At 50.0% G+C, this 26,433-nt stretch overlaps 9 protein-coding genes across 9 annotated transcripts; 3 read left to right on the plus strand and 6 right to left on the minus strand.

The window, feature by feature from the left end:
- Window positions 1–822: 822 nt before the first annotated feature.
- On the minus strand, window positions 823–2,495 carry LTR84_002299 (uncharacterized protein; the record flags this gene model as incomplete). Its single annotated transcript, XM_064845913.1, has 4 exons — window positions 823–1,558; window positions 1,608–1,969; window positions 2,020–2,219; window positions 2,270–2,495. 4 exons carry the CDS (start codon window positions 2,493–2,495, stop codon window positions 823–825), a joined length of 1,524 nt encoding a protein of 507 aa, XP_064706767.1.
- A 627-nt stretch (window positions 2,496–3,122) lies between these two features.
- Window positions 3,123–3,738, plus strand: LTR84_002300 (uncharacterized protein; the record flags this gene model as incomplete). Its single annotated transcript, XM_064845914.1, has 2 exons — window positions 3,123–3,197; window positions 3,250–3,738. The coding sequence occupies 2 exons, from the start codon at window positions 3,123–3,125 to the stop codon at window positions 3,736–3,738; spliced, it is 564 nt and encodes a 187-aa protein (XP_064706768.1).
- Window positions 3,739–5,284: 1,546 nt separating this feature from the next.
- On the minus strand, window positions 5,285–7,350 carry LTR84_002301 (uncharacterized protein; the record flags this gene model as incomplete). The annotated part of the gene is made up of 2 exons (XM_064845915.1): window positions 5,285–7,171; window positions 7,225–7,350. 2 exons carry the CDS (start codon window positions 7,348–7,350, stop codon window positions 5,285–5,287), a joined length of 2,013 nt encoding a protein of 670 aa, XP_064706769.1.
- Window positions 7,351–7,962: 612 nt separating this feature from the next.
- LTR84_002302 (uncharacterized protein) lies at window positions 7,963–9,615 on the minus strand (the record flags this gene model as incomplete). The annotated part of the gene is made up of 1 exon (XM_064845916.1): window positions 7,963–9,615. The coding sequence occupies one exon, from the start codon at window positions 9,613–9,615 to the stop codon at window positions 7,963–7,965; it is 1,653 nt and encodes a 550-aa protein (XP_064706770.1).
- Window positions 9,616–10,593: 978 nt separating this feature from the next.
- Window positions 10,594–11,484, plus strand: LTR84_002303 (uncharacterized protein; the record flags this gene model as incomplete). The annotated part of the gene is made up of 1 exon (XM_064845917.1): window positions 10,594–11,484. One exon carries the CDS (start codon window positions 10,594–10,596, stop codon window positions 11,482–11,484), a length of 891 nt encoding a protein of 296 aa, XP_064706771.1.
- A 2,186-nt stretch (window positions 11,485–13,670) lies between these two features.
- LTR84_002304 (uncharacterized protein) lies at window positions 13,671–17,774 on the minus strand (the record flags this gene model as incomplete). Its single annotated transcript, XM_064845918.1, has 1 exon — window positions 13,671–17,774. The coding sequence occupies one exon, from the start codon at window positions 17,772–17,774 to the stop codon at window positions 13,671–13,673; it is 4,104 nt and encodes a 1,367-aa protein (XP_064706772.1).
- Window positions 17,775–21,424: 3,650 nt separating this feature from the next.
- LTR84_002305 (uncharacterized protein) lies at window positions 21,425–22,240 on the minus strand (the record flags this gene model as incomplete). The annotated part of the gene is made up of 1 exon (XM_064845919.1): window positions 21,425–22,240. One exon carries the CDS (start codon window positions 22,238–22,240, stop codon window positions 21,425–21,427), a length of 816 nt encoding a protein of 271 aa, XP_064706773.1.
- A 332-nt stretch (window positions 22,241–22,572) lies between these two features.
- Window positions 22,573–23,634, minus strand: LTR84_002306 (uncharacterized protein; the record flags this gene model as incomplete). The annotated part of the gene is made up of 1 exon (XM_064845920.1): window positions 22,573–23,634. The coding sequence occupies one exon, from the start codon at window positions 23,632–23,634 to the stop codon at window positions 22,573–22,575; it is 1,062 nt and encodes a 353-aa protein (XP_064706774.1).
- Window positions 23,635–24,155: 521 nt separating this feature from the next.
- Window positions 24,156–25,100, plus strand: LTR84_002307 (uncharacterized protein; the record flags this gene model as incomplete). Its single annotated transcript, XM_064845921.1, has 1 exon — window positions 24,156–25,100. One exon carries the CDS (start codon window positions 24,156–24,158, stop codon window positions 25,098–25,100), a length of 945 nt encoding a protein of 314 aa, XP_064706775.1.
- Window positions 25,101–26,433: the final 1,333 nt, after the last annotated feature.

Consider the following 26,433-nt stretch of genomic DNA (forward strand, 5'->3'; position numbering starts at 1 on the left):
CTAAGCAATCAATAATTGACCGATGCCAGTGGGTGGTGTGTGCGTGCCGTGACACCCAAGAACGGATACCGATACTGAGTGCGGAAAAGGTGATGCCTCGGCCTTGCTACTCGTAATCCGGAATGCATCGGGAGGGGACTTCTACGTAGTACCTTTCTGCGGGCGGGGGAATCGTTTCGAAGCAGAGGGAATGATTCTACCACCGAACTATACGAGACACCACGATAGTGAACCAAAGGAGGGACAAAGGGCTTGAAGTCTGTGCCAGGGCCAATAATAATGTTATCGACATTCAAAATGCTACTTCTTGAAGCCGTCATGCTGGTGCTACCTACAAGTAGGTCGTCTTCGACGAAGAACCGACATAAGGTATCGCCCATCGTCCCGTTCTAGTTAGTAGCCGCTCGCCGCTTTACTCACTCTCGACTTCCCTTCCGCCCCCTAGGTCCTCCCTAAGTACTTTAGTCTTCTTTCTTCTCTTTATTTATCATACTGACGTTCGTTAACATTAAACGATGAGATCAGGCAAGTTTAGTGCCGTGATGATCACTATCGACTGTCCTCAAGAAGCGTATCAATGCGTTCTTTCCAAGGCAAAGATGAGTATGCGTGTCTTATACAACAATTCATCCCTTTGGGGATCTTGACGGAACGGCGAAATTGCTCTCGTCCTATTCTCAATAACATTCACCTGGAGCTGAAATACGAGGTTCCTTATAAAACAGGAAGAAAGGCCGTCATAAATCACATTTCAGAAAAGGTCTGTAGCGAACGATTTGATATTCCACAAGCAGGAGTAAATTGTAAGGTCCGGGACACTCATCAATGCTCCAGTTCGCTCACCCTGACAAACATGCCCTTCTGCACGAACAATCCATAATTCGTGTTCTTCTTAATTGGGTTCACAACATCAATCAAGCTCCAATCGAACCTTCTGATCATCTCGAAGAAGATCTTGTTTAACTCTAACCTCGCAATGTTTTCACCCATGCATCGGAATCTGCCATTGCCGAAGACAAGATGGTGTGCCTCTTCCATGACGGCCAGTCGCTCGGGAGAAGCTTCCAGCCAGCGCTCAGGTCGGAAGATTTCTGCATCTGCACCGTATACCTCAGTATTATGACGGTGCATGTTCCATGCGCAGAAAGCGACTTCGGTTCCGGGAGGAAGGTAGACGCCGTCGTGTGTGTCACCTTGTGAGCCAACAACGCGAGGGAGTAAGCCGGCTGCGGCGGGGTGATGGCGTAAAGCCTCTTTGATGCAAGCTTGAAGGTAAGGCAATCTTAGGGCTTGAGCGTGGGAGATGATTGTTTCCAATGGTACATCTGCTGCCACCGCTTCAGCTTGGAGTTTTCGGTATATGTGCGGATGTGCTAGGATTGAGAGGAAACCAGTGCGGACGATGGTTGCTGTTGTGTCAGAACCGGCCAGGAGTTGGAACAGCGACTCGTCCGAGATCTCGAGTTGTGACAAACCATGGTTTTTGAAAGAAGTTACCATGTCATACCGTTCTGCCTTCTCACCAGAGAAACGACTTGCAATGATCTGCCGCGCAACTCTGCCAAGGCGTCAGTCTCTCTCTTGGAAGAATGGCTCTTGATACTCACGCTTTAACCTTTCCTAGCCCAGTCTTCTCTTTCGGCGAAGGAATAAGATTGGCCTGTACGGTTGGGATCCTTGCGATGGATGATAGCAGCGGTACCGCCGAAAAGATATTCATTATCGGAAAGTTGTCTTCCATCGACTTCACGTAGGCATACTTGTCAGTGTCATCGGAGACGAATCCGAATGCTTCACCAAGCGACAAACATGTAATCACATCCAGGGTGAAGTATTGTGCTAGCTCGGCCCAGTCCAGCGGCTTGACGTTAGATTTCACAGAAAGGTATTTCCGTTGGATCAAATGCACAACGTCCATGACCACTTGGTTGATACTTGGCTCACATTGAGGGTTGTCCTTGCCTGAATACTGCTTGCCTTGGTAAATATTCGACCTCGGGAGACGAGCTTCGTGCTTACCCCAGGAGACAGTTTTGCACGCATCAAAGAGTGCTTCTCGTCATTCAGCTCGGTGAAAAGGTTTTCTCGCTCGGCGTCCATTTTGAATGCTTTGTACCATGGTCCACGAGAGTAGTCATTGATCCTGTGAGCATTTGCTTTGCGGTACAATTCTAGGTCCGAAGTCACGACCATACGAGGGCTAATTCTGGCAATCGATCCTGGAACACTCGTCAGATGCATCATTTACCTTGATGGGAGACCTTCATACCATAACGATCACAAGCATATTTCAGGGCAAGATGCCCTTTCCCAGAGATTGCAGCTTTGATCCACCACCAATTGGTGAAAGCTGCCAACGGTGGCCCAGGAATATGCTTCAGTGTATTATATGCGACCAGCGTCGTGACGACAATCCAACTTAGCCAGACGACAGCCAAAAGGCAGAGGCTTCTCGTGAAGCTCGCTTGCAGCGGTCCAATGATTTGTTCGAGCATCTTGAGGTCCCTCTACAAGTGTTCTGCAAGATGTCGAATTGAGCAGAACCAGTCACACTGTACGCGTAAAAATAAGAGAACTTGACACTGGTGCAACTTCAAAAAAGGTAAGATGGTCATCGATAAGCAGGATCGTGCTGCCCTTGAACAAGCCGAGCAAAAGCAATGACTTTGAGCGGCAAGCCGATAAGCTAAGAGCCTAGCTTAGGGGAAGTTCGGAAGTGCTTGGTATTCATGCGGCTTGCTGTGTAACCGAAGTGTGTGCGCACCACTTACCGGTCGGGTCGAAGATGGGAAGCCCAATTTGCCAGCCCAGACGGAGCTTCCTGCCTCGAGTGCAGGAATGAACCGGGGGTATAATAGATCAAGGAGCTCGCCACGTACAAAGTACTCCGTACAGCAGTTTATAATATTGCGACGGGACCTTGGCACCCGGCATGCGTTGGCGTTCTTGAACAGCTAAGCTAAGTACTTAGGTACCTAGGTCCCAAGGTTTACTGGCTTCGGAAAGCTTCCTCCGGAGCACGCAAACTCAAAAACCCTTCCTTCCATCCAAACGGGTTTGCAAGACTATATTACCTTTGCGCAGTTGCCTCATGGTAGCAGAAATCGAAGCAGAAATCGAAAATGGCTTCAACTCCACCAGAAGCCGATGCTAGTGAAGAGACTCAAGCGGGTGGCCATGTAGAGATAGACCGCGGCGTTTGTCCAGTGTTTCACCCGCGCCGATGCTTAAACTAACCGTCGTCTACAGTTTGAAAGCGAGGACTCCGGCTTTGAGCAAGACTCTGTCTTGACACAATCCGTTCGGTCGAGCATATATCAATATAAGGTCGAAAATGGCCGCACATACCATGCATATAAAGAGGGCCAGTACTTCATGCCTAATGACTCGGCCGAGCATGAACGACTGGAATTGCAACATCGTGCCATGTTTCTGGCTGCTGGTGGCAAGCTTTTCTATGCACCTCTCACGGAACTCCAGAATGTCTTGGATCTAGGGACCGGCATTGGAACATGGGCAATCGATGTCGCTGACACGTACCCCAAGGCCATCGTGACAGGTGTAGACTTGAGTCCTATTCAACCCTCCCTTTCTCCACCCAACATCAAGTGGGAAATCGATGACATCGAGGACGACTGGACGTGGCCACCAAACCGCTTCGATCTTATCTACAGCCAATTTATGCTAAGCGGAAGTATCGCGGATTTTCCAAAGTATTTTGGACAAGCTTTCAGGTAAATATCACGCGATATACTGATTTCTGGCACATTGATGTTCTGATGTTCTTCGTTTCTTGAATAGACACTGCAAGCCGGGCGGTTACTTCGAGCTTCACGACCTGGCCACATACCTGCGAAGCGACCACGCTCCAATCAGTGAAGACAACGCCGTTGACGAGTGGTGTCGTCTCATGCGACAAGGTATCGTCGGAATGGGACGCAGGCTTGACCTAAACTTCCAGGAACTCGGTGATCTGATGCGACAGGTCGGTTTCGTCGACGTGGTAGTTCGGCCGTTCAAGATTCCTATCGGGCGATGGCCGGCTGATCCGAGGTTGAAAGAGGCAGGGTTATTTCAACTGTACGCAATGCTGGAAGGTGTTGAAGCACTGACACTTGCCATCTTCACGCGCTGTCTGGGCTGGAAGCCAGAACGTGTTCAAGTATTCCTTGCCGAAGTGAGGAAAGAGTTTAAAGCGACGAAACGCTATACTTACTGGCCATGGTATGTTGATGATCAAACTCGGACCGATGGAGCTGACTTCTTGGTCGCAGTGCCGTTATCTATGGGAGGAAGCCTGAGTCTGTGCCCTCAACGGGCTCTGCGCCATAAGCGACCGGAGTCATTAGCTGACCTCCCCCCCCCCTCCCCCCCCTCCAGTACGGGCATTACCCGCATGCAGGACCAAGGGTGCATACGGCGTTTGGGTCCTGCGCGAACAGTGTCTCAGAGATCCGCGCTACTTACCATGAAGCCACGATCACGTCCGAGGCACGACTCCATACCAGGAACCTTGTTCCGGAAGAAGCTTACTCGGCACAGAGACTAGGATTGCGCTCAACGCCAACAAGAAATTCCGTCGCGTAATAGGATGTCTCTTTGGGTCCTCGCGCATCTCTGTGGGAATCTTCATTACAGCCTTTCTTATACGGTTAGGAAGCTCCCAATCCTGATCAGCAAACGTTCTTTTGTCCTGGTCGACTATTATTCGTGGATGTATAATATGAAGCGCGACGTCACTCATCGATAGAGGGTCTCCTACAGGCAGCCTTTCAGGAAGCCAAAGGCAGGGAACATGAGAGGCCAAGTTGAGGATATCCCCATGCTGGGTTATAACGGCTTTGCGCTGCTCAGTGAACGCTTCAGGACCCGTGCTCAGGATTGCATAGCCTCAGCTCAGAATGGCTTTGTCATCACTCTTGTTGAATAGCGAGCACCCAGTGGGATGCTCAGGTCTGGTCGCTCGCCCTCTATCAGGGATGAAACCGTAAATAGCAATCAGGTTTTTTCGTTCTCGAGTAATCTACTAGTAGGTAGGCATATAGACAAACTCACAAAACTGAGCCTAACCGGTGAGCCAACACACCTCCTTCCAAAAAACTCCGGTTGCTTTGTATATGCTTAACTGACCCCTCTGAACTGGGCAAAATGAGCGTTTGATCCTAACAAAAGCATTCGGCGCAATTTTCGACAGAACGCAACAGGATCCAACACCCAAAAATTCAAGTTGATTTCGTGATAATTCGTATCTCATTCCTCCAAAAAATCCCAACCGGGTTTCCACTCAACGCGCCTTGATTTGGCAAAAAACATCAATTTTCCGTCCTTTGGGTCCTCTCGACGGTGTATTGACGACGATCATATCGTCCTCGATATCACCCTCGCCCTCAACATCGCCCTCAAAGTGTTCGGATGCTGGTGAGTATGGTGATGATGAGCGCTCGTCCGTTATGTATTCCCAAAGCTGTGCTCCCAACCCCAGTCGACGGCCGTCTTTCATTTTCTGCGTCTTGGGTGAGATTCGAGGTCCTGGTGTCTTTGTGGGCTTCTTCAATGCAAGGGCTATTTTCCCCTCTTGTGTGGGTGTTTCGTCGATCATGATGGTCTCATCTTCCATCACTTCATCTGGGAGTACCTGTATCTTTAATGTGCTGCCTGCATGATCCGCGGGTGCGATAGGTGAAAACATAGGTGTCAAAGGAGTAATTCTATGCGCCGGGCTCCGTCGTCCACAAGTATCCTCGTCGTTATCTGGCTTCACCGGGCTGGTCAGCGGTGAAAAGGATGGTCGCTTAACTTGGACGCGCGGAGAGAGCAACCTTCGTTCTCTAGACATCCCATCCTCGTCATCTGGTCGAACAGGACTGGTCAGCGGCGACATTGGTGGTCGTTTGGCCTGAGCAAGTGGGGATAGCATCTTCCTTGCTACATCAGCCACACCGAATCTAGACTTGCTGGGTGTCGACAAATTTGGCGTGGATTTTTGAAGAGGCTTTCGGGGCAAGGGATGAATCAATCGAGGAATCTCCACCGTGATTCTTGCCTTCTTCGTCGGCATATTCTCAACTTCACCACCTTCGGCCACTGACTTCCTCTTCTTTCTGGGCTGCGACGCTTTCTTGATGGTCATGTCGATTTCACCTTGTCGAAGCCACAAATCTGATCGACGCGTTCTCAAATCTTCAACCCAATCATCGCAATCCATGGAAACGAAATCGTCAATGATCCCTTCCCAAACGCTATCGGCTGGACGAGTCCTGTTGACAAATATCACCCTACCCTTCCCGTTCTTATGCGCATGAACAGATTTCGCAAATTCCCGCACTATCTTCTGAAGACCAAAAACCTTCAAAGACGTTCCCATGATGATCATCACTTCCGGCTGGCAGCTGGCGTCGAATGGAATCAGAGGTGTCAGCAGACTGTTAGACGGATGATCCTCTCCATACAAGACAATGTTTGGTCGCAGACACCCCATGGCCAAACCGCGTTTTCCACTCGCTTTTCGATCTTCACTTTTTGCCTTGCATTTCTGACAGTTTGGTGCCGCGCCTTCCAGGTAGATCTCCGTCTCTTCATCTGTCCACTCGTAATGTGCGGCACACATGGTGCACCGAAGCTTCTCCAGATCTCCATGGAGCTGGACAACTTCACATCCACCGTCGAAGTCGGTACCTTGGGCATGGCTGGGGCGAGGAACTTCGTAGTGTTTCTTCATGAACCGACGCTTGTTTCCCTTTCCACGCGTGAGATCCGTCACCAAGCCTTCCCGTCGCTCTAGTCCATCAATGTTTTGTGTGTAGCAGCGCATCAACCTCCCACCGTCACGAAGGACTCTGAGAAACTTGTGGACGGAGCTTGTAGCTTTGACTTCGTCGCGGATCTTTTGTCGTAGCGAAGCGATGAATCGGTAGAAGACGGTGGTGGATGCGGCGTTCTGAAACACTCGAGAGTCGAAAAGATCCTGTCCTCTCAACTTGGACGATGGACTCGCAGATGATCGGCGCGAAGATGTTGATGTTGTAGAAGTTTGCGATGAGGGGAAATCCTCCTCTTCTATCAGGGAAATGGTCCGCTTCAAGGTGGGAGTAGCAGGCTGTGAGGAGGGAGGAGTTGGTAGCATAGCTTGCTCTGGAATAATATTGTATAGTCCATCCTTGGAACGGAAATCCTGCGAGTCTTATTAGAGCGCATTCTTTGACGCGTGTTTTCAGGCGAGCTCACCGGTATGCCGCAGCTTGTACTGATTCCTGCACCAGTAACGACGATTACCTTGTGCGAACCTGCGAGAACATCGGCGATCTCCTGTAGCTGTCGCTCGTCTGTGCTTCTGATGTCCTGCAGGACCATGATGGCGGTGAACGTGTGGAAGCCAGTTTGAGTTGTACAAAGCAAGTACGGATGGTTTGTTTCAAAGTGGTTGAGAAGAATGGTAAGTAGTAGGCGTTGGAAATGGAGTGTGGAAGCTATTCATGGGCTGGTAGAAGGTGGAATCGCGTCAGGTTCGCGTGTTAGGGGATGTCATTCGCATTCACGCTGGAGGGTGGGGACGAACGCGTTCCGGGAAGAACTTGAATGGGAGGAAGTGCACAAAATGAATATGCGTGAAGGTTATCTGCAAACGGTGGGAAGGCTGTTGGACGGAACGAGAACGAGAACGTGAAGAAACAGGTAGAGAATAACCAACAAGACACGATGATAACTGTTGTATTATTATTATTGAGTGGTGCCTCCCGGAGGACCTCTGTTGTTTACCTCCAGAGATCGAGCTGCTGCACGAAACGTGAAAGCGGGTGATCGACCGCTAACGATTAGCTTCCATTTAAGCTTGTTGTTTCTCCTGCCAATAACCATCAGGTCCCTCCTCACGCCTTGATTCTGCCCCTTGCATGGATCATCTCTTGTCTGTTCAAGTTGGATAAAGAGAGAATAGTTATACCGGCCTTGAATTGCACGTTGCTGTCACCTCGTGTCAAAAGACATGTTGCCGTGAGTTTCCCACTCGGATTGGTAGGGAGCAGACCATCCTTGCATCTCCACGACAGTCTTTCTCATGACATGTGGACGTTTGCGGAGAGGTTCACTCTTCTCCTCTTGCATGGCATTCTCAGGCTCGATTCCAAGAACCTGGAGCAACCGGAATTCCTCTTGTTCTCTCACAACTTGGTCGATCTCCTCCATATACTCATCGGTCGCGGCTTCGAGCGCCTCAGCTCGCTTTCGTTTTGAAGTGGTGATCAATGTGGGAGGCGAGCTTTCGGAATCGCTGTCATTGCTCTCATTTTCGCTGCCGAATGGGTTATCCTCGTCCTCTTCGTCATCTCCTTTAGAATTCGCACTCTCATCTGCCAATTTGGAGACCTTGGCGTGCTTTTTGATTGCTAGCGAAACCATTTCTTCGTCCGAGCTTTCGCTCTGCCCCGTCTGCTCAGACATCTCGGACATTTCAGACATGACAGACAGTGATCTTCCACGATTTCTTTCCGACAGTATTGCCTCCAGTTTGTCATAGCTCATGACCGCCTTCGGATTGAAGTGTACGGGGGCTGACTTCTTATGTACAACAAGTAATTTATTCCTTCTAGCCATTCGCACCCAGTAAGCCCACAGGTCATTCTTGAGATTCAATACATCAACAGCGGCACTCACATCCTCTTGCCTGACGTGATGCGGGGGTTTGTGTGAGATGGTACTCGTCGATCGGATTCGCGATTTTGCCAGAAAAATCACTGACTGAATCAGCCTCTGTAGATAACTGACAATAAGTTCGTGCAAATCTGTGAGGGTGTCCATCGTTATGCTAGGACGCTCATCATTTTCTGCAAGGTCATGCCATGTCTCGCCGGAGCCTTGGTTCATGAAGAAGGTCTCACTGAGATTCAGAAATGACGAGACATGAAAGAATCGAGTGCTGTCAGCGAGTGGTGGCTGTTCATCACTGCTGTCTTCTGTAAGATCATCTGAAAGATCAGCTTTATCAGCCTTTTCATCGAGTTCCGAAGCAACGCGATGGTCGATGAGCCAGGACTTATTATTGCGATGGCCCGCTGTGAAGTCAAAATTGTCTTGAAAGGCGGAAAGGGCAGCAGCGGCCTTGTCTAGGACTTGCTCGCAATCACTGCCAATTTCAATGGCAGCAGGAATTTCAACATGAGAGATGTTGTGAGTGCGAGGTTCAAAAAGCTGTCGATCGGTTTCCTTCTGGTTGAGCAAGCTAAGGTATGCAGAGACCTCAGGCTCTGATTTTGTTCCCACAAGCTCAGCAATGGCCTTCACATTACGACATCCTTTACTGTCAAGGGCCTTGTACAACCTTGTCTTCTCTGAAGGTCGCCAGGAAATCACACCCAGCTGTGTGGGCTGGAATTCAGGGGTCCCATCATCTCCGGTGGAATTTTCCCAAACTTGCTTGAAGATTTCCAGGTATCGGTCGTTATAATCCTGGCTGTATCGATTCCATTTTCTTTCGTAAAATGGTTGCAGTGACGGTGACTTGAATTCGGATCTCGTCAAACACGGCTGGTCATTTTCATCGGAATCTGATCGAGCAATATGGCCATCATGGGCCTCGTTTCCGAGATCATGTGGCTCATCCCGGTCTGTCTCGTCGTCCATCGTGTCGCTCTGACTTCATTGACATTATAAAAACTGGACTTGGAGGGCTGAAATCCGTGTCGTGCTGAGACATCTCATTGGCGTTCAGACATCAAGCTCATAAGAGTGGCTTTGATAGAGAACACGAAGGTTTCCTCTAGACATGGATTGATGGAATGGGGACTTGGAGACCTCGTTTGATAACCCAACCCTCGTCTCGGCACTGATTTGAAAAGTGAAACGATGGTACGATGAAAATCCGCCTTGTGCTGGCTTTGGGAAAGCGTTGGTCATTTGAAACAAGTTCTTGGCACGGTAAGATTAGGTCATTCATTCACGTCTCTTCACAACTCCTTCTTAGGGAGTTGATTCAACCAGGCCTTCATAGAGTGAGGGATAGTACCTGGAGAGATTTACGTAACATCGAGCTACAGCATAAGCATTGCCATGGTCGGTTGTGCTACTCAGAATCCTGGTAACGAGCGTTGAGATTGCTGATGAGAAGGTCGATCGGGGGACGCGTCATAGCATCACAAACCTGGACTATGCGAGCTGAAAAGCACCAACAGTGTAGAGGGTGCCCGTGTCTACAACTCTTGATGAGACATATTTCAAGGTTCAATAGTAGGTCAACGTGTTGCATTGAGACTCTAAGGCATCCTGCGCCTTCCTCCCGTTCCTTCAAAGCTGCGCCTCAGAATTCCTACCGTCATACCACAAGCACGTACAATATCTCAGGCAATGCTTCACTCCGCCCCCACTACCCATCTGGATTAACGACTTTTTCAACGCGGAGCTTCTAATCTTCAGGCATCCCTCGTCAATCTCCCTTCAACTTTGTAAGGTGGACCGTGCTTATCCAAATTGACTCTCATCCAGATTCACCAAAGCACGTCTGAGGATCCCGACTTCGAGCATGATGACATAAATATTTAACCACGGTCGATTCCCTCAAGTGCCTTAGTATTCAAGTCAGCACACCTCTTCAAATTCATCATCATGGGTTACACTAAGCGTTTCTTTGCCATTAGCTACATTACTGTCGCATTCTCACTCGCTGTCGGACTGACTGTCCCACTGTCGCAAAGGCATGATGGTCATCAACATACAGCACGTGCTACATGCTCTCCAAGACCTTCTGGCCTCAAGCTACCTGCGCCTGGTGACACCTGGAACTATGTGCTTCACAACCCTATCGCGAACCCATCAAAGATCGACACCACGATCGCTGTGTGGGGAATCGACCTCTTTGACAATACCGCAGCTACAATCTCCACCATGAAGGGCAAAGGTGCCAATGTCATCTGCTACTTTTCTGCAGGAAGTTATGAAGACTGGCGAACAGATGCATCCAAGTTCATCATCGACGATCTTGGGAACGAACTTGATGGCTGGCCGGGCGAGAGATGGGCCGACATTCGCATCAAGAATGTTCGAGATATCATGATATCCCGCTTAGACCTCGCAAAGTCAAAGGGTTGTAACGGTGTGGACCCGGACAATATTGACGGCTTCAACAATGACAACGGACTGAATCTTAAGGAAGCCGATTCCGTCGACTACGTCACTTTCCTTGCCAACGAGGCTCACAAACGTGGCCTCACCATTTCGTTGAAGAATGCTGCCTCAATTATTCCAGATGTCATTGATTGTGTCGATTTCAGCGTCAATGAACAATGTCATCAATACACTGAATGCAACGACTTTGCTACGTTTATCAAGCACAAAAAGCCTGTTTTCCAGGTTGAGTACCCCAAAGGAGATGAGGTCAACAACGACAAGCCAGTCTCTGATTCGGTGAAGAAGAGCATCTGCAAAGATCCCACTTCTGCAGGCTTTTCCACAATCATCAAAAACATGAACCTGGACAATTGGATTCAGAAGTGCTAAGAACGCACTTTGAATTGATTGGGAGGGTCAGCTGTGATAACCTGAAGCCACTACAAACTATCCAGCTCTGTTGGTTCTTCGAAAATCAGTTTGACTTAGCGCAACTGATCAGAGTGTCAATATGACCACGAAGCCTCAATAAGACCATATATTTGCAAGCAGACATGATGAGTTTGCATCCCATATGAAATGGAATATATGACGTTCCACCAGCCTCAGCCCGTTTCTGACTGTTGCTGACTGCGGCACTAGAACTCATTCTGGCGTCCAGCATTGACGCGATGGTGGAATCAAGTCTTCTTGTGAACCTGAACCGCACAGGCGTTAGCCTCGATGATTGGCTTAGCTGATGAGGACCGATGGGCGCAACCTGAGACTAAACACGAGGTTTTGTTGAGCCCAGAGTAACCGGTCAACTTGTTAATATAACATTCTTGTATATATTTCTATACCACTTTCATCTTCGATTCTACCCGCAGTCAATCAGAGGACTGCAGCTTTGTCAATAGGCGGACGATTTTCTTGATGGCAGCAAGGCCATGGATAGGACCGTTTGGCCGGCAACTAGGAATTGTTTCCAGCTACAAAGGCCATACATGCATATTCAATAGCCTTGGTTCTTCCCATGGTCACGAATCGTTGAAATCACTTTGCTCCTATTCCCTGATGAGACATGCAATCGTTCGTCCTCAAGCATATGGACGTAAACGAGGACGCTTGGTTTTACTGATTAGTGGAAAGGAAAGTGAAGAACGGCAGCATCCTCGAGGTCGAGCAAATTCCCCAAGATCGGTCGTTTCCAAGATCGAGTTCGATGGCCTGCATGATTGATTGTGTTGCAGGAGCTTGCAGTGGTGTCCCGAATGTTGATGACAGGACCATGCTTTACGAACGCATTGAGAGGGCTGGACTTCCGGGGTAGGCTAGCTAGACCGCCAGCTTCCATGACCCAACACCTCATTATGAGAGACCAGCCTTGAATTGATGTCTATCCATCCCGTATGGCGTCGGGTCATGAACTTTGGAGGATCAACTGAATCAGGAAAGATGACCTACCCATTGTGGTCGCCCGTCTTTGAATCCGTAGCGCTCTCCCGCAACGCAATCCGAACCTCGATCAAGGACAGGCTACTGTTCCTCCCCTTTCTCAATCTCGTCGGGTCATGAAACTCAAAGGATCGGCTCAATGAGGAGATATAGCTCGCCCATTGTGGTCGCGTTGCCATAGGGCTTGACTTCCGCAGTGACCTCCCGCACCACATTCTGTTCGTTCACAAACGTTCCTGCTGTGGACTCTGTGATCCGCAGCGACCTCTGGCATCACGATCTGTTTCTTCATTACCCTTTTGCCGGAAGTCCTGGCCAACGTAGCGACCTCCCACTGCACATTGTGTCTAACTATAGTTATCTAGTTTTAAGTCCTGACGTCCGCAGCAACCTCCTGCACTGCATTATATTAATGTGTAAGCACTTTACTAGCTAGTACTGCATCTGATATCCGTAATGGCCTCCCGCAACGCAATACTCTCCTTTACCGCAGTGGTCTCTTGCAATATAATAACCTTCTATAGCGCAGTGATCTCCCGCAACGCAGTGTTATTGCGCATATCTAGGTAATTTTGGACAGGGAGCTCAGCTGAGCTCTCACAGACAAATTCGAATAAGAGTATCTTGTCGTTAGATTCCATGCTAGTGTCATAGAATATTACCTTCCGTAGTGGCCTCCCGCAACGTAATGAAAGGACACCATACTATTGAATGCTGTGATCCTCTTCACCAACATCACTTATTATCGTCTGGGAGTATGTGGCGAGCAAATGGGAAGTTCCTTAGTGGTCACAGCCCCTATGGCAAGGCGCTGACCCCTATTCTACCGGCTCGGAAAGACTTTGTTTGCAGCGAGTTCCCGGCCTTTGTTAGCATCACATCATGTTAGATATCACATATCTACGTGTACTACAAGGCATAATTTTAACACAGAATGGACTTGAAACAATAGAAAGAAACCAGTGCTAACCCAAACAATGTTTTTCGATTTTCATACGGCACTCTAGCCGGCCCCGCAGGGACTTTGCTGTCAACAGACAGCCACACACACAAGAAAACAACACCAGCACACCACCACCACCCGCTCGAGAGTCGCACCGCCGGTTCTGAAGAGAAGCACCGCATGCAGAGGTCTCCTTCTAGTGGCCGTTGCGCCCTCCGCGTTGGATCCGGCGACGCAGGGCGGCCAACTCCAGCCGCGTCTCCTCGAGGAGGAGAGCGTTGGAGTCGGCGCGCAGCTGCGCCTCCATCCCCTCTGCTCGGAGCACTTGGGCCAGGTCGAAGAGACGCTGGGTCTGCATGCGGTGCAGCTCGACGGCGCCGACGGCCGCTCGGAGAGCACCCACCACCACGTCCTCGGCCAGCAACAGGCCCAGCCTCGCCCGCACGGCCGCACCGCTACCGCGCACCAGGGTCGTCGCCTCGATTTCATCGAGCACGTTGACCTCGTGGCCCACCTGGTGCAGGTAGTGGCGCGCCTGCTCCACCATCGCCCCCTCGGGCCCCTCCACCCTCTCCTCCTCCTCCTCCCCGTCCCCTTCAATGAAGTCGTCGGCGGCAGGGTTGTACGCCGGGAGGTCTTCCTCCTCCGGGACGGCGTACGCGCCCGCCGGCTCCATCACTGCTTCCTCCTGCTGCTCTTCTTCCTCGTCTTGATCACCGAACACGTCGGCCTCTGGCTCGTCTGCGGCGACGGCGGCCAGAGGAGGGTTTGGTTGTCCGTGTTCGGCGGACAAGGCGCGCAGGGATTCCGAACCTGCGACGCGGCGGAGAGTCGGAAGAGAGGGTGGAAGTGGTGGGGAGTTGAGACGAGGTCCGGATGGACCGAGACGGTGGGCTGTGTTTGCTGCATTGTTTTGCAAACGGTTGAAATGCCATAATGGCGATTGAGGTGCGCCGGGAGCTGTGGGAGCTGTGCGCACTGGACTTCCAGCTTCAGTGACGGTCGTACGTCTTTGTCGACGCGGACGGATTGTTGTCTGAGCATCTCTTGGAGATAGAGGTGCTATTGGAATTGACTGCTGAATTGGAGTTGTTGGACGGGGACCACTGTAGTCGGCTTGGCCGATGAGAGGTCTATCAGGTGTTGTGAATCTGTCCGACACAATAGTTGCCTGAGTGGGAGTGGTCGGAGTGGATATTTCATGATGCTGATCGTCATGCGTAACTTCAATAGTATGAGAAAATTGTGAGACTGGAAGAGAGGTGTCTGCTGCTTCAATGGGCGTTGCAGTGAGACGTGTGTTTGTTTCAACAGGAACTCTTGGTTCTGGATGAGCATGGTTTACACCTTCATTGTCGGTGAAATAAGTGATGCTATTTGTGGAAGACGGGGTATCTGGACGGTACGGAATAATGCTCCTGACATGGGTGGAATCTGCAATGAGACTTGAGTTGAGGTCTTCAGAATTTGATTCTGGCTGGGTATGGGTTACACCTTCAACGTTGGTGAAAGAAGAGAGGTCAATGACACGGGTAGGAGTATGTGGAAGATTGGGAAGAGGACTCGCAACTTCAGTGGATGTTGCAGTGTTGTTTGTGTCTTGGGTGGAATCTTCAGGAACACTTGGTCCCGAGTTGTTATTGTTTACACCTTCAATGTCGGCGTAGGAAGCGTTGATCAAGGTACTACCAGCTAAAAGAGGACGAGAAGTGTTCGCAATTTCAGTGGATACCGCCGTAATGTTTGAGAGTTCAGGATCACTTGGATCTGAGTTTTCAGTGTTCACAGCTTGATTTTCATTCACTGGAGAACTATCATCAGCTAGACTGAGATCATCTGAATGATTGTAAAGAGCCCATGCAACTTCAGTGTTTTCAATAGCAGCCTGAATTGCAGTAGAAGAATTTCCTGAATCTTCGTCTTGACTGTTGACGGGGTTGACAGCACGTGTGGATTGACTTGTGTTTGATGTTTCTGATTCGTCATCACCAGTGTACAAAGCTCGAGTCTGGTTTGTGGTCAACGCATTCGGAGCCGCAGGATGTTCAGTGTCGACTGTGTCAGAGATGGAAGAAATCTCAGGACTATCAGTGACTGTTGGGTTTGGAGTTTCAAGATCTGTACCGACGTCTTGAGTGACCTGGGTTGTGGGAGAAGAAGTCAGAACCACAGGATAACGAGGATTGCTAGAGATGGAAGGACTCTCAGGGTATGCAATACCTGTTGTGTTTGAAGCTTCGCGAGTATCCGTGGTCGAAGCTTGCATGTTCATAGAAGAAGTCTCAGGGTGGCTATTGACAACGCCAGAGGTCGAAGATGGTTCAGGAAGATGAGTGACATTCAAATCTTGCAGTTCGCGCAAGTGATTTTCCAGGACGAGATGGTCCAATGCCGAGCTTTCCAATGCTAAATTTCCTTCGCTTGAAGTCGGAGTGTTTTGAGGAGCATTAGGTGCAGGGGAATGTTGGACTTCGACTTCGTCAGGGTCAGAGATGGAAGAAGTCTCGGATTCGAATTCGACTCCAGGCAAGTCAGTTGCAACAACAAGGAGAGTGTTATGTTCTTGAAAGACCTCGATAGCTGCTGCAGGCCCTTGCAGAAGTTGAAGACCTTGAACGCCTAAAAGCTCGAAATCCCGAAGAGTGACGTTATGTCCAGCAGGACGAAGTCGACTCAATTCAGGGAGTTGTGGTTGTTGCGGGATTCGAGGAATATCAACGCCCAGGCGAGATCCAGTGACGATTTCAAGGTCTTCAATCTGTATACGAGACTCGTTCTGGTCTCGTTGACGACGTGCGATACGCTCGTTTCTTCGGGCATAGAATTCTTCAAACCATTCTCGACTACGTTCGCGTTCGAAGGACTCAAGTTCTTGAAGGCGAGCTTGAATATTGGAGTGTCCTTGACGTGGACGCTGACGAGGATTTTGAGAATCGATCTGGCGTTCAAGATTCTGTCGAAGTTCCGAACGTCGCAGTACCAAGTGTTGATTCGCGTCCAATGGATCTTCAGTTTCCGGAGCTTGGGCTTCAGATTCTTCAGACTCAGGCTCGGAGTCAGCCCCTTCGGGAGGAGAGAGAGGTCGATCTTCACGAGCGTGTTGATTGATGCGTTCTTGCTCGAGACGAGCCCGCTCTTCAAGATCCTCAATTGCTGCAAGTCGAGCCTGATGAGTATTGGGATTAGGATGTCGACGTGTATATTCTTCGGTTTCTGTAATGTCCACACGAATTCCTGGGGTCACAGGTTGAGGAACTTCAACTCCTGTACGATGAGCAGCATAGAGAGCTTCGAGACGCGCAGAGATCACAACGGTATCGTCTGGATCACTATCAGGGGATTCCGAATGGCGAGTGCTTTGCTCACTGTTGTCGCTGTCATTCTGATGGATGTGGACTTCAGGATTAGATTGTTCTCTGTCAGTTGTGGATTGAGGTCTTTCAAGATTGAGACAACGGTCTTGTGCCTGCCAGTAGTTTACACCGCCTCTGATGTAAATGCCTTCGTCTGAGCTTTCAGAGTCTAAACTCTCAGAATCCGAACTGTTTGTTGAAACAACACTTTGCTGCTGAAGATCGTGGTTGACCACGACAGGTGCTTGAAGTGCAGGGGTGTTTGACGTAGCAACAGCACGCTGGGTATGCTGGAGATGATTGTTCCTGAATGAGACAGAGTTCTGAGGCTCAGTAGTATCTGATGAAGCAACACCGTTGTGATTCAAGTTGCTATTGTCGTTGTTGTGGGCTCGGTGAGGGGAGAAACTTTCAGCCGCGTTGGAAGTTCTAGTGAGGAATGATGATCCAGAAGTGAGACGACGAAGAAAACGACGACCACGGCGATTGCGGACAACTTGTTCAGCATTGGCTTCTGGGGTCACGCCGTTAACAATAGGATATTGCTGCTCGGCGTCTCCACGTGCTCTGAAGAGTCTGGTAAAAGCAGCGTTGCGGACAAGCCGCGGACGTGGACGAGCAGTAATGCCATTGACGAGATGAGAGTTGTCAGTGTTGTCTTCAGCAGCACGGATTTCGGCGTTCTCGGCGTGTCTGGTAGCAAAGTGGCCTCTCTCAGGGCCAAGATGGTACACTTGTTGGCGAAGATCAGCGAGATTTGTGAATCTTGAAGTGCGAGCAATTGTCGGAAAGTCCTCAATCGAGGACGCAAGCCGGGGTGTGCTATTGGACGAAGACGAGGAGGATGCGCTGGTGCTGTTGTCGTGATATCCGTTCACTCCTTGATGTCTGCCGTTGAGGAAAGTAACAGGGTCACTCTCACCCGCAGGGGTTTGGTGATTCGCCATGATGAGGGGCTCTCTGGCGCCGAGGACGCCGAGACAAGGGGTTCAACAATGACGAGGACAATAAAGGACAAGGTGGTAATCGCGTGCGATGAAAGAAAACAAGGAATACGACGTTGTAACGACGATGTTGGACGGTGGTGGTTGGTAGAGAAGTTTTGGTCGCGACGGAGAAGTGAGAAAGGAAAATAAACAACGGATGCGACTAGTTGTCACTTTACTCACTCTGAATTCTGCTGGACTTCTGGCCATACATTCACTACTTTACCTGGGATGCGATCTGATATCAGGCCAGCCTTGTTCCCCGAGCCTCGTAGCCTCGTGGGGGCTTTCAGCCTCGTCGGACCCAGCGCAACAACAAATTCCCGACACTTTGTGCTTCGGTAAATACTAACACGTGAGCGACAGGGACTAGACATGTCAGCCAGGAGATAAATGTAAATATTCAACACAGAGAAAGGAGTAGAACAGAACAAGGAAGATAAATAAGTAGGTAAAAAGCCTGGCTGAATGCCGAGAGTGTGCGCATGAGGCATACCATACAAAATCTAGGACGCCTGCTCCATCTCTATAATCAAAAAAAAGGTCGTCGCGACAAATGATAAACTGTCGCAGCATCGTAAATCTTTTGTCGGGACGCGGGTATCAAACCTCACCCGCGTCGTGTAGATAGCTCAATATGTTGTACTGGGAAGCTGAGGCCTCAACCATCATACCATTACATATTGAGAAGGCTCATCTGCCGCTTCATGGGGCTTGCAGCATGATCACCGTCCTCACTAGGGCCAATGCCACTGTCAGTGCCCCCGACGGGACTCGAATCAATGTCGATGTCCCATTTGTCGCCTCCATTGGCGTTTTCTTCTTCGTCTCCTTCATCCCACCCCTTCTGAACAGCACCTCGAACATTCCACCTCAGGGCTCTTTGGACGCTCTCCACCCATTCGTTTGTGCCAGTCATGACTGTGGGGAAAGGATATTGCGAAGCCTCAAGGGTTACATAATCTCCCTGCTTCAGTTCGATTCGTCCCTTTCCATCGAAAGAGCAGTAGGCCGAAGAACGGGACTTGGTTGGAACGGCAATACGCAATGCCAAAGTATCTGAAAGGACCATAGGTCGGAAGGAAAGCGTGTGAGGACAAATTGGCGTCAGGAGAATGGCAGGAATAGAAGGATGGATCAATGATCCACCCGCTGAAAGTGAATAGGCCGTTGACCCTGTAGGTGTGGAGAAAATACATCCATCAGCCTGTACAATGGTCAACAGCTCATCATCACCGTAAAGCTCAAGATTCGAAACGTATGATGATGGGCCGCGGTCAATGACCAATTCGTTCAGAACTTCAAACTGCTCTCCTTCTTCCACGGCGCCCTTCTCAGCATTGGGCGATTTGTCAGCTCTCCAAACCGTGCAAGTGAAACGCATACGAAGATTCACTCGCATACCCGCGTCTCCCATGACACGGTCGAGTTGCTCCTTGTACTTGTCAAACTCAAAGTTGGTGAGGAAACCCAGACTTCCCAGGGAAAATGACAAGACCGGTGGTACCACTCTTTGGAATAGCCAAGAAGTGAACAACACTGTACCGTCGCCGCCCAAAGTGAGCACGAGATCGAACTTTTCGGGCGATGACCAACACAAGTCGGGAGTCCAGTATTTCAACATCTTCTGGAATCGAGGTTCCTTCTTCAGCAGACCTGCAGCATCAAATCTCTGAGAATGACGTAACTTGGCATCGACATAGACATTGACACCCAAGTCGCTCCCATATCTGGGTGTCGATAGTAACCACTCTGCCAGTTCACGGGTCATGTGCACAAGACTGTTGTCGCGAGCCTTAGTCACGATCATAATGTTGCGCACAGCACGCTTTAGAGGTTTCCGCTGCAATTGTTTCGAGACTTCGCGCACTCCTGTCGCAGTCTGCATCAATCGAGAGTGGGAGTATTCGTCTTCAGCGATCTCTTCCAAAACCTTCTGAATATCTACAATGCCCTCGAATCTTTGATGGAAGAAGCAGGGAGACCGAAGGAAACTGGTCGAGGTGGGAGAATAGCCGGATATCGAACTAAATCCACCAAATGCGGCAGTCTGGCATACCGATGACGAACCGTCGTTCTGTGTGTCTGCCTCGGGTTCAGTGGCCAGGGTTTTGAAAACAGCAGCGCCCAAGGGCGCAGTATTGGGTCCCATGCTGGGCCGACGAGATGCTAAGGCCTTGAGAATCGTCTGTCTTGGAATATCCGTCGATTTATTGTTTCTATGACGAGACAGGTAGGGCTTTGGAAGGTGCAGAGGTTTGGGGACAGGAACAGAAGGATGGTGAGCAGTATATGACTTTAAGACGGAAGTGCTGACTGGGTTGTTTGCTAGGTTGAGTGCAGTATTCAAAGCGGTCTCGTGCAATGTATTGACGTCGGACTCGTTGAGGTGATGGACATGGTGGGAGTCGTCATCGGCGTGAAGGGGGTCTAGGTGTTGGGCATATTGGCGCAGGATGGATTCTCCCACGGACACAGAGGCCTTTGAATTCAAGTTGGCCATGCCATGTGTGAGCAGAGGGCCGGGATTATCAAGTTCTGGAGTCGGAGGGGAGAAGGCACTGGCACTGGAACTAGCGGCCTCGGAAGTGGTGGGTGAGGATAATGTGGAGTTCAAGTTGGTGTGCTGAACGTGAAGGGCCATGTTGAGGAAGTGGAAAAATGCTGGATCTTGTGATGCCGAGGATGGTGGCCGAACTGGTGGATGGCTTCTGCGCCTGCCGGACGAATCGTAGGCGGGACGGCGGGCGAGGTTGACCGCCGATGGTGACGTTGTTTAGGCTTCCAGCGCCCAAGAATAGCGGGAAATCGTGATCCGTCTCGCCCGGAGTTAAGCCTCTGGGTGCAACAAAGTCCCCGGGTGTGATAGCTGGGTGATTACTCGTACTCGGTACTCGTCAAAAATCGACCACAATGCTCAGAAATGCACAGAGATCGCTGATCAGTCAACCCAGAAATGCTCGCTTGCTGACAGAGAATAATGCAACACACCGAAACAAAAAAAAAGAAACGAAATCCGAATGGACGAAAGACCTGCAGCCAGCTGCTCGGTTCTGCTTGTGATCACAATTGGGTTGAATTGGCTGACACTCCTCTCCCTTTCGCAATGTGCCATACCTGAAGTTCTTGACTATTAATACTCTCGGGCTTGGAGTACCAAGTACTTCGTCCCGTGCACATGCCCTTCCAGTGAGTCCAGTAGCGAAATGCCTGTGGATGTTGAAGTGGATTGTCCCCATCAAGTTTGAGGTTCAGGAACAAGGGGAAACCGCAAAGGCTCGGGCCCCGGGGGGGTTGCATTTACGCCCCCGATCCGATTTTCTGGCTATGCCTTCTGTGCACTGTGAGACAACACGTGGTGGAGAAAGTCTACGCGTAGCGGTCGGTTCTGCTGGGCCCCCTGGACATCTGGGCATCTCGACCGCCCAAAGACCGCCTAAGATCGACCATAGACAATCCTTATCAACGCCCAGCCTCCCCCTATTATCCCCTCTATCGGTGCCCCTTCTCAGCACCAACGCCATTAGCCGCCCTTTTTTGGTGATCCGAGGCATCTGGGTGAGGTGGATTTGTCTCATCTTGGTGTTTCTCATGCAAAACTGGTAACATCCTCAGTCCTGTCGCCATCTTTCATCCTTAATCACCCGCTCTTCCAGAGCTTTTCTGATCACATCTAGCATACAGATAACCGAGCTCTCACTGGCTGCGCTTCCATTCATGGCAACATCGCCGTTTTGTTTGTTGTTATTCTTGGATTTGTTGACGTCTGAAGTACCCAGGACCGCTGACCTGGCAACCTCTTCTGCTAGGGTCCAGTCCTTTGGTTTGAAGTTACCCTCACTTTCCATGAGAACTGTTTTCCCATCACTGGTGAAAGCGAAAACGTGAAGACTGGTACTGCTCTTTCGCTGTGTGACGTTTGGGTGAACGATCAACTGGCCCTGGTGATCAATTGCAACGAGTGCTGCTCCCGCAACCGTCCTCATCTGAACTCCTGCATCGACACATCCCAAAACCGCAGCATTGATGGCAGATGGCAAGATATCGAGATACGTCTCACCCTGACCACCTCCCTTCATGCCACCGGGTAACGACTCGTCGCTCTGAACACCCACCACTTGAAGAGTGGCTTGCAACATCGTTCGAGGCGTCTCCTCTCCAAGAACGAGACATTGCAGTGTTCTCTTGACAAGCTGTTCCACGTGTCGTTCTTTAACCATGCCTGCGCCATTGTGCGGGCGGAGATTGACATCAATCAATGTAGTTTCAGGGATTTCATTGCTTCGAAGTGGCACCTCCACTGGGTAATTGACACCGGCAATGATCTTGTAGGTGCTCCCTGGTTCTGTGTAGGTTGCTGAGCCATCTGCATTTGACAGTGTATGTAACACTGCCTGTGGAGGCCCATTGTAGATTGCAGCCGCCATGGTATCAGGCGATGTGATATTCAACCTGCCAGTGTGATGATTGAAGTGATACCCTAAGCGGCATTAAGATGCAGGGCCGATGAATTTCTCATTGGATCTTGGCACCCATAGAAACAGGCTTGGCGACATGCGAGGCTCTGGTGTTTAGGAGGCCACCGTTAGCAAGCACAGCATGAGTTTCATCACTATGCCTATTCCGCATACGAAGAAGTCGAGAAGACAGGAGTACCGTGAATAGAGATTTTACCTAATTCTACATGAAGCGTATGTTCTACAGCTTTTGCTTGGATCAGGAGTATGTGAAGTTCCGAATCCCCATATATGCAAAGACATCAATCAGGTAACGAGCGCATGACACCCTCAAAAGCCACCAGCGCCATTGCATTCGCGGGAAATGCACGTAGAAAACAAGGCAGAAACCCTCTCCAGTAACCCCTCCACCCAGACTCCCTGTACACAGTAACCGCCGCGTCCTTCCAATGTCTGAAGCGAGGGGTGCCATCTTTCAGTCCACCCCCTAAGGGATCCGTCATGATCCTCTGTTTGACCACGTCGGAGGGGTAAGAAGTGAGCCAGAACACTTGGGCTGACAGCCCTCCAGCCCAGAAATTGATGGCGGGAGTTGAGAGCGAGGTGCGTTCTTTGAAGGCACGCGAGAAGACATCATAACTGCCCCACCAGAAGAAAAAGAAAGATCGAAAGATCAGGGTCGCAAACAGTCCGTGGTACAGGCCCGGAACACCATGGGTTTTGAAAATTTTACGGCAGCAGTCAATCGGGCCTTTGTAGAGTCTCTCCGACTTTTTCGCTGCATATTGGATCTGTAATCTAGCCTTGACGTGTTCAACTGGAGCAGCAATGAAAGACACAGTTGAACCGGCCATCATGCCGGCGATTCCATGTCCAAAGGAAGGCAATGGTTGACTGGCCAGCTCTGCCACCGATTTCCCAGGCCAGAATGCAGGGTTCGAGAAGACAGACTCGTGGAGCAGCCTCCGGTATAGTGTGAGACTCCCCAGCATTACCGAGTCCATGGCCATCCAGCCTAGCAGAGGTGGTGTGGCGCCCTTGTAGAATCCACTGGCTCCCTCTTTTCTCAGTGTCTGCATAACGCAGTCTAACGGTCCCTTGAATTGCGCCACTTCGGAAGTCTGTAGGCGGACCTTTATCGTGTCGAAGGGATGACCGACCGACAATTTGGCGATGCCTGAGAACACACCTGCGACGAAGCCTTTATAGTTGCTTGCCAGTGATCTTTTGGCGGGTTTGATCTCGATATCGTGCTCGTCCAGGACGCGTGCATTTCCGGGAGATGTTGCGTCTGCACTTGTGCTCAGGTCACCTCCGGCACTGATTCTATCAGCGGACCGTTGAATTTCAGGAGTGTTTTGCATGACACTTACTGCTTGATTGTGGCTGACATTAGATGTCTGGTCCATATGGCCGTCTCTGCACGTTACCGCTCACTGAAACCCACCAGACGATCAGCGATCATGGGGGCGACGGTGTTCTCACACGTTATTTAGAACGGTATCGACGTCTTAGGGAATACAAATGGTGGAGGGAGCGGAGGAGAAGCACCCTCAGCGCGCACACTCTCGTGATTCTTTTTCGTGCCAAAGCACCGAAGATCGCCAGATCGGGGTTGGGCTTATCTCCCCGACGTTTGATGACGTCGTCGATTTGCTCCGAGCACGGTACATACCGAGAAACGAAAATTATTTGTTGAGGTGAGAACGTGCTTTGCAGGTGATTATTATTAGGAGGTACAAGAAAGAAGGTTACGGAACACAGACGACTACCGATTAAGGCCAGTCGTCAAAAATTTCAGACAATGTAGTCTCAACTCCTTTGAACCACAGGATTGTTAAAGAAACCATTTGTACTAAATACCAATTAAAGAAAACCCCCCAAAATGGCTACTGGAGGGCCCCCCAGCAGTCAAGGAGAAGCACCGAAAAAGGTCTGGACGACATTAATCACCAACACCAAATATCTATCTGGCCTTCTCACGCTAGATTATTCATTGAAAAAGTATGGATCGAAATATCCACTGGTGGCTCTTTACACCGACACTTTCCCTCCAGAGGGTCTTCAGGCGCTGAAGGCGCGCAACATTCTGGTCAAGGAGATTCCATATCTGTTGCCATCTGTGCCCAAGGAGTACACCAACGACCCTCGCTTCTATGACTGCTGGAGCAAACTCACCCCGTTCAGTCTCACCGAGTATGACCGGGTGGTTCAGCTGGACAGTGATATGATGGTGATGAAGAACATGGATGAGCTCATGACGCTGGAACTCGATGCACCGGAGCTGAACGGTGAAGGAAACAGAGTCTATGCGGCCAGTGTTGCATGTGCCTGCAATCCCTTGAAGAAACCCCATTATCCCACGGACTGGACACCCGAAAACTGTGCATTGACGAGTCAGCACAAAGATCCCGACAGTGCGCAAGTCAACGGCCCGGGATCTACTACTGGCATCGGTTTGCCCAACGGAGGACTGGTTGCTTGCAACCCCAGCAAAGGGACCTACGACAAGATTCTCGAGACGATGAAGGACGGCGGGTTGACTTCTTCCTACGATTTTGCCGACCAGAGTTTACTCGGTGAACGATTCCACGGGCGCTGGGTCAGTCTGCCATATGTCTACAATGCCCTCAAGACTCTGAGGTGGAAGGGCGTCCATGATGCGATCTGGCGGGATGACGAAGTCAAGAATATGCATTATATCTTGAGTCCTAAGCCCTGGGATGAGAAGTACGAGGATATTCAAGACGAAACTCACAAGTGGTGGCATGATGTGAACAATGAGAGGCTGAAGAAGGAGAAGGAGAATGGCATAGATGATGGATTTTGAACGACATTCAATATTTCTGGATAGAAAAGAGTTGGTCGAAGAAGGCGAACACAATCGTCGCTGTTGTTAGATGGGCGATTTCACCTTTACTATGGAATATTTAGACCGGCTATGCTCAGTGCTCTACGCCCTGGATATCAGTCATCAGTACCCGTGCCCCATTCTCCTACAACCTTTCTTCATATGATCGTCGATGGCATCCATCTTCGTATCTTCACTTCAAGTTGGGCTGCTCGCTTGGAGATTAGCCGAGTAGTTTGCGGCTCATCTAGCACATGATTTCTCAGAGTACTGTGTAATCTCTCCTCTTTTTTCTCGTTTCATCTCAGATACCATCTGGACCGCCCCTGAATCATGAACTTCAATGCCTAGCTAAGCTAATGGCATGTTCAATCGCGATCCCACTCGAGAGTAGTTGAGATATGCCTCCCAAAAATAAGCGAACAACGGGTAATGATTCGTTTAGCACGTTGAACTCGCAGATCCCGCCTTGATCTACAGTGGAAGAGGTTTCACTAGTCACAGATTTGCTTGTTTGGGTTATTGCCATTGCGGTGATTGCGAGGCGTCATCATAGTCAGCATCGTGGATGAAGGTTGAAAGACCACTTGTCACAGGTCTTTACATTCTGATCAACAGGAGGATTTCAGCCAAAGAATTGTCCCCAGCTCGATGCAACTCTTTGAGAAGTACTCGATATTGAGACTAGTGCTGCACCGAACCTCAACATCGGAGGATTAATGCCGTGGGCATGCACTGGCTATGCAAGTCATACAGATCGGTGTTCCAGATTGTTTCATCCTTCTCTCGCCAATTCTTCCCTGCAGCGTAGAGTTGTGAGCCAGCTTCAGATCAACCCAAAGCTAGGGTCAAGTGACACGATGAGCTGCCCTGAGTCCTGGCGTTGGTTGGTGGCCAGATTCCTTGACTCCATTGGCTGCATGTTTTGTGAAGGACAAAATCGCGCGATCTGCCACAAGATGAGTGTCAATGATAACACGTTTTTGACGTGCAAGAATAAAGGCCCATTTTGGTCGAGAATGGGGCAAACTTCAAACCTCGAGTCTCACAGGATGGAAGTTCATCTTACGGAAAACGTGGTGTCACTGGTGGGTATCCCGTGGACAACGTGCATGAGTTTCTTCCGGGTCACGAGTCAAGTTCATTCCTTCTTCTCATTGCCGTTGTCATGAGCTTTGAGTGCTGCTTCCTCATTGCACTTGGACCGCCCTGCTTGTCCCGTGACTCTGCATTCCCAATGAACCAGATGAGCTTGATTCTGTGGCTGTCATGAAGAACATGCGTTCATGCCCATTGCAGCAACCATTATTCA

Source organism: Exophiala bonariae (assembly GCF_035927105.1).
Source record: "Exophiala bonariae strain CCFEE 5792 chromosome Unknown scaffold_12, whole genome shotgun sequence".
NCBI classification, from domain to species: Eukaryota; Fungi; Ascomycota; class Eurotiomycetes; order Chaetothyriales; family Herpotrichiellaceae; genus Exophiala; species Exophiala bonariae.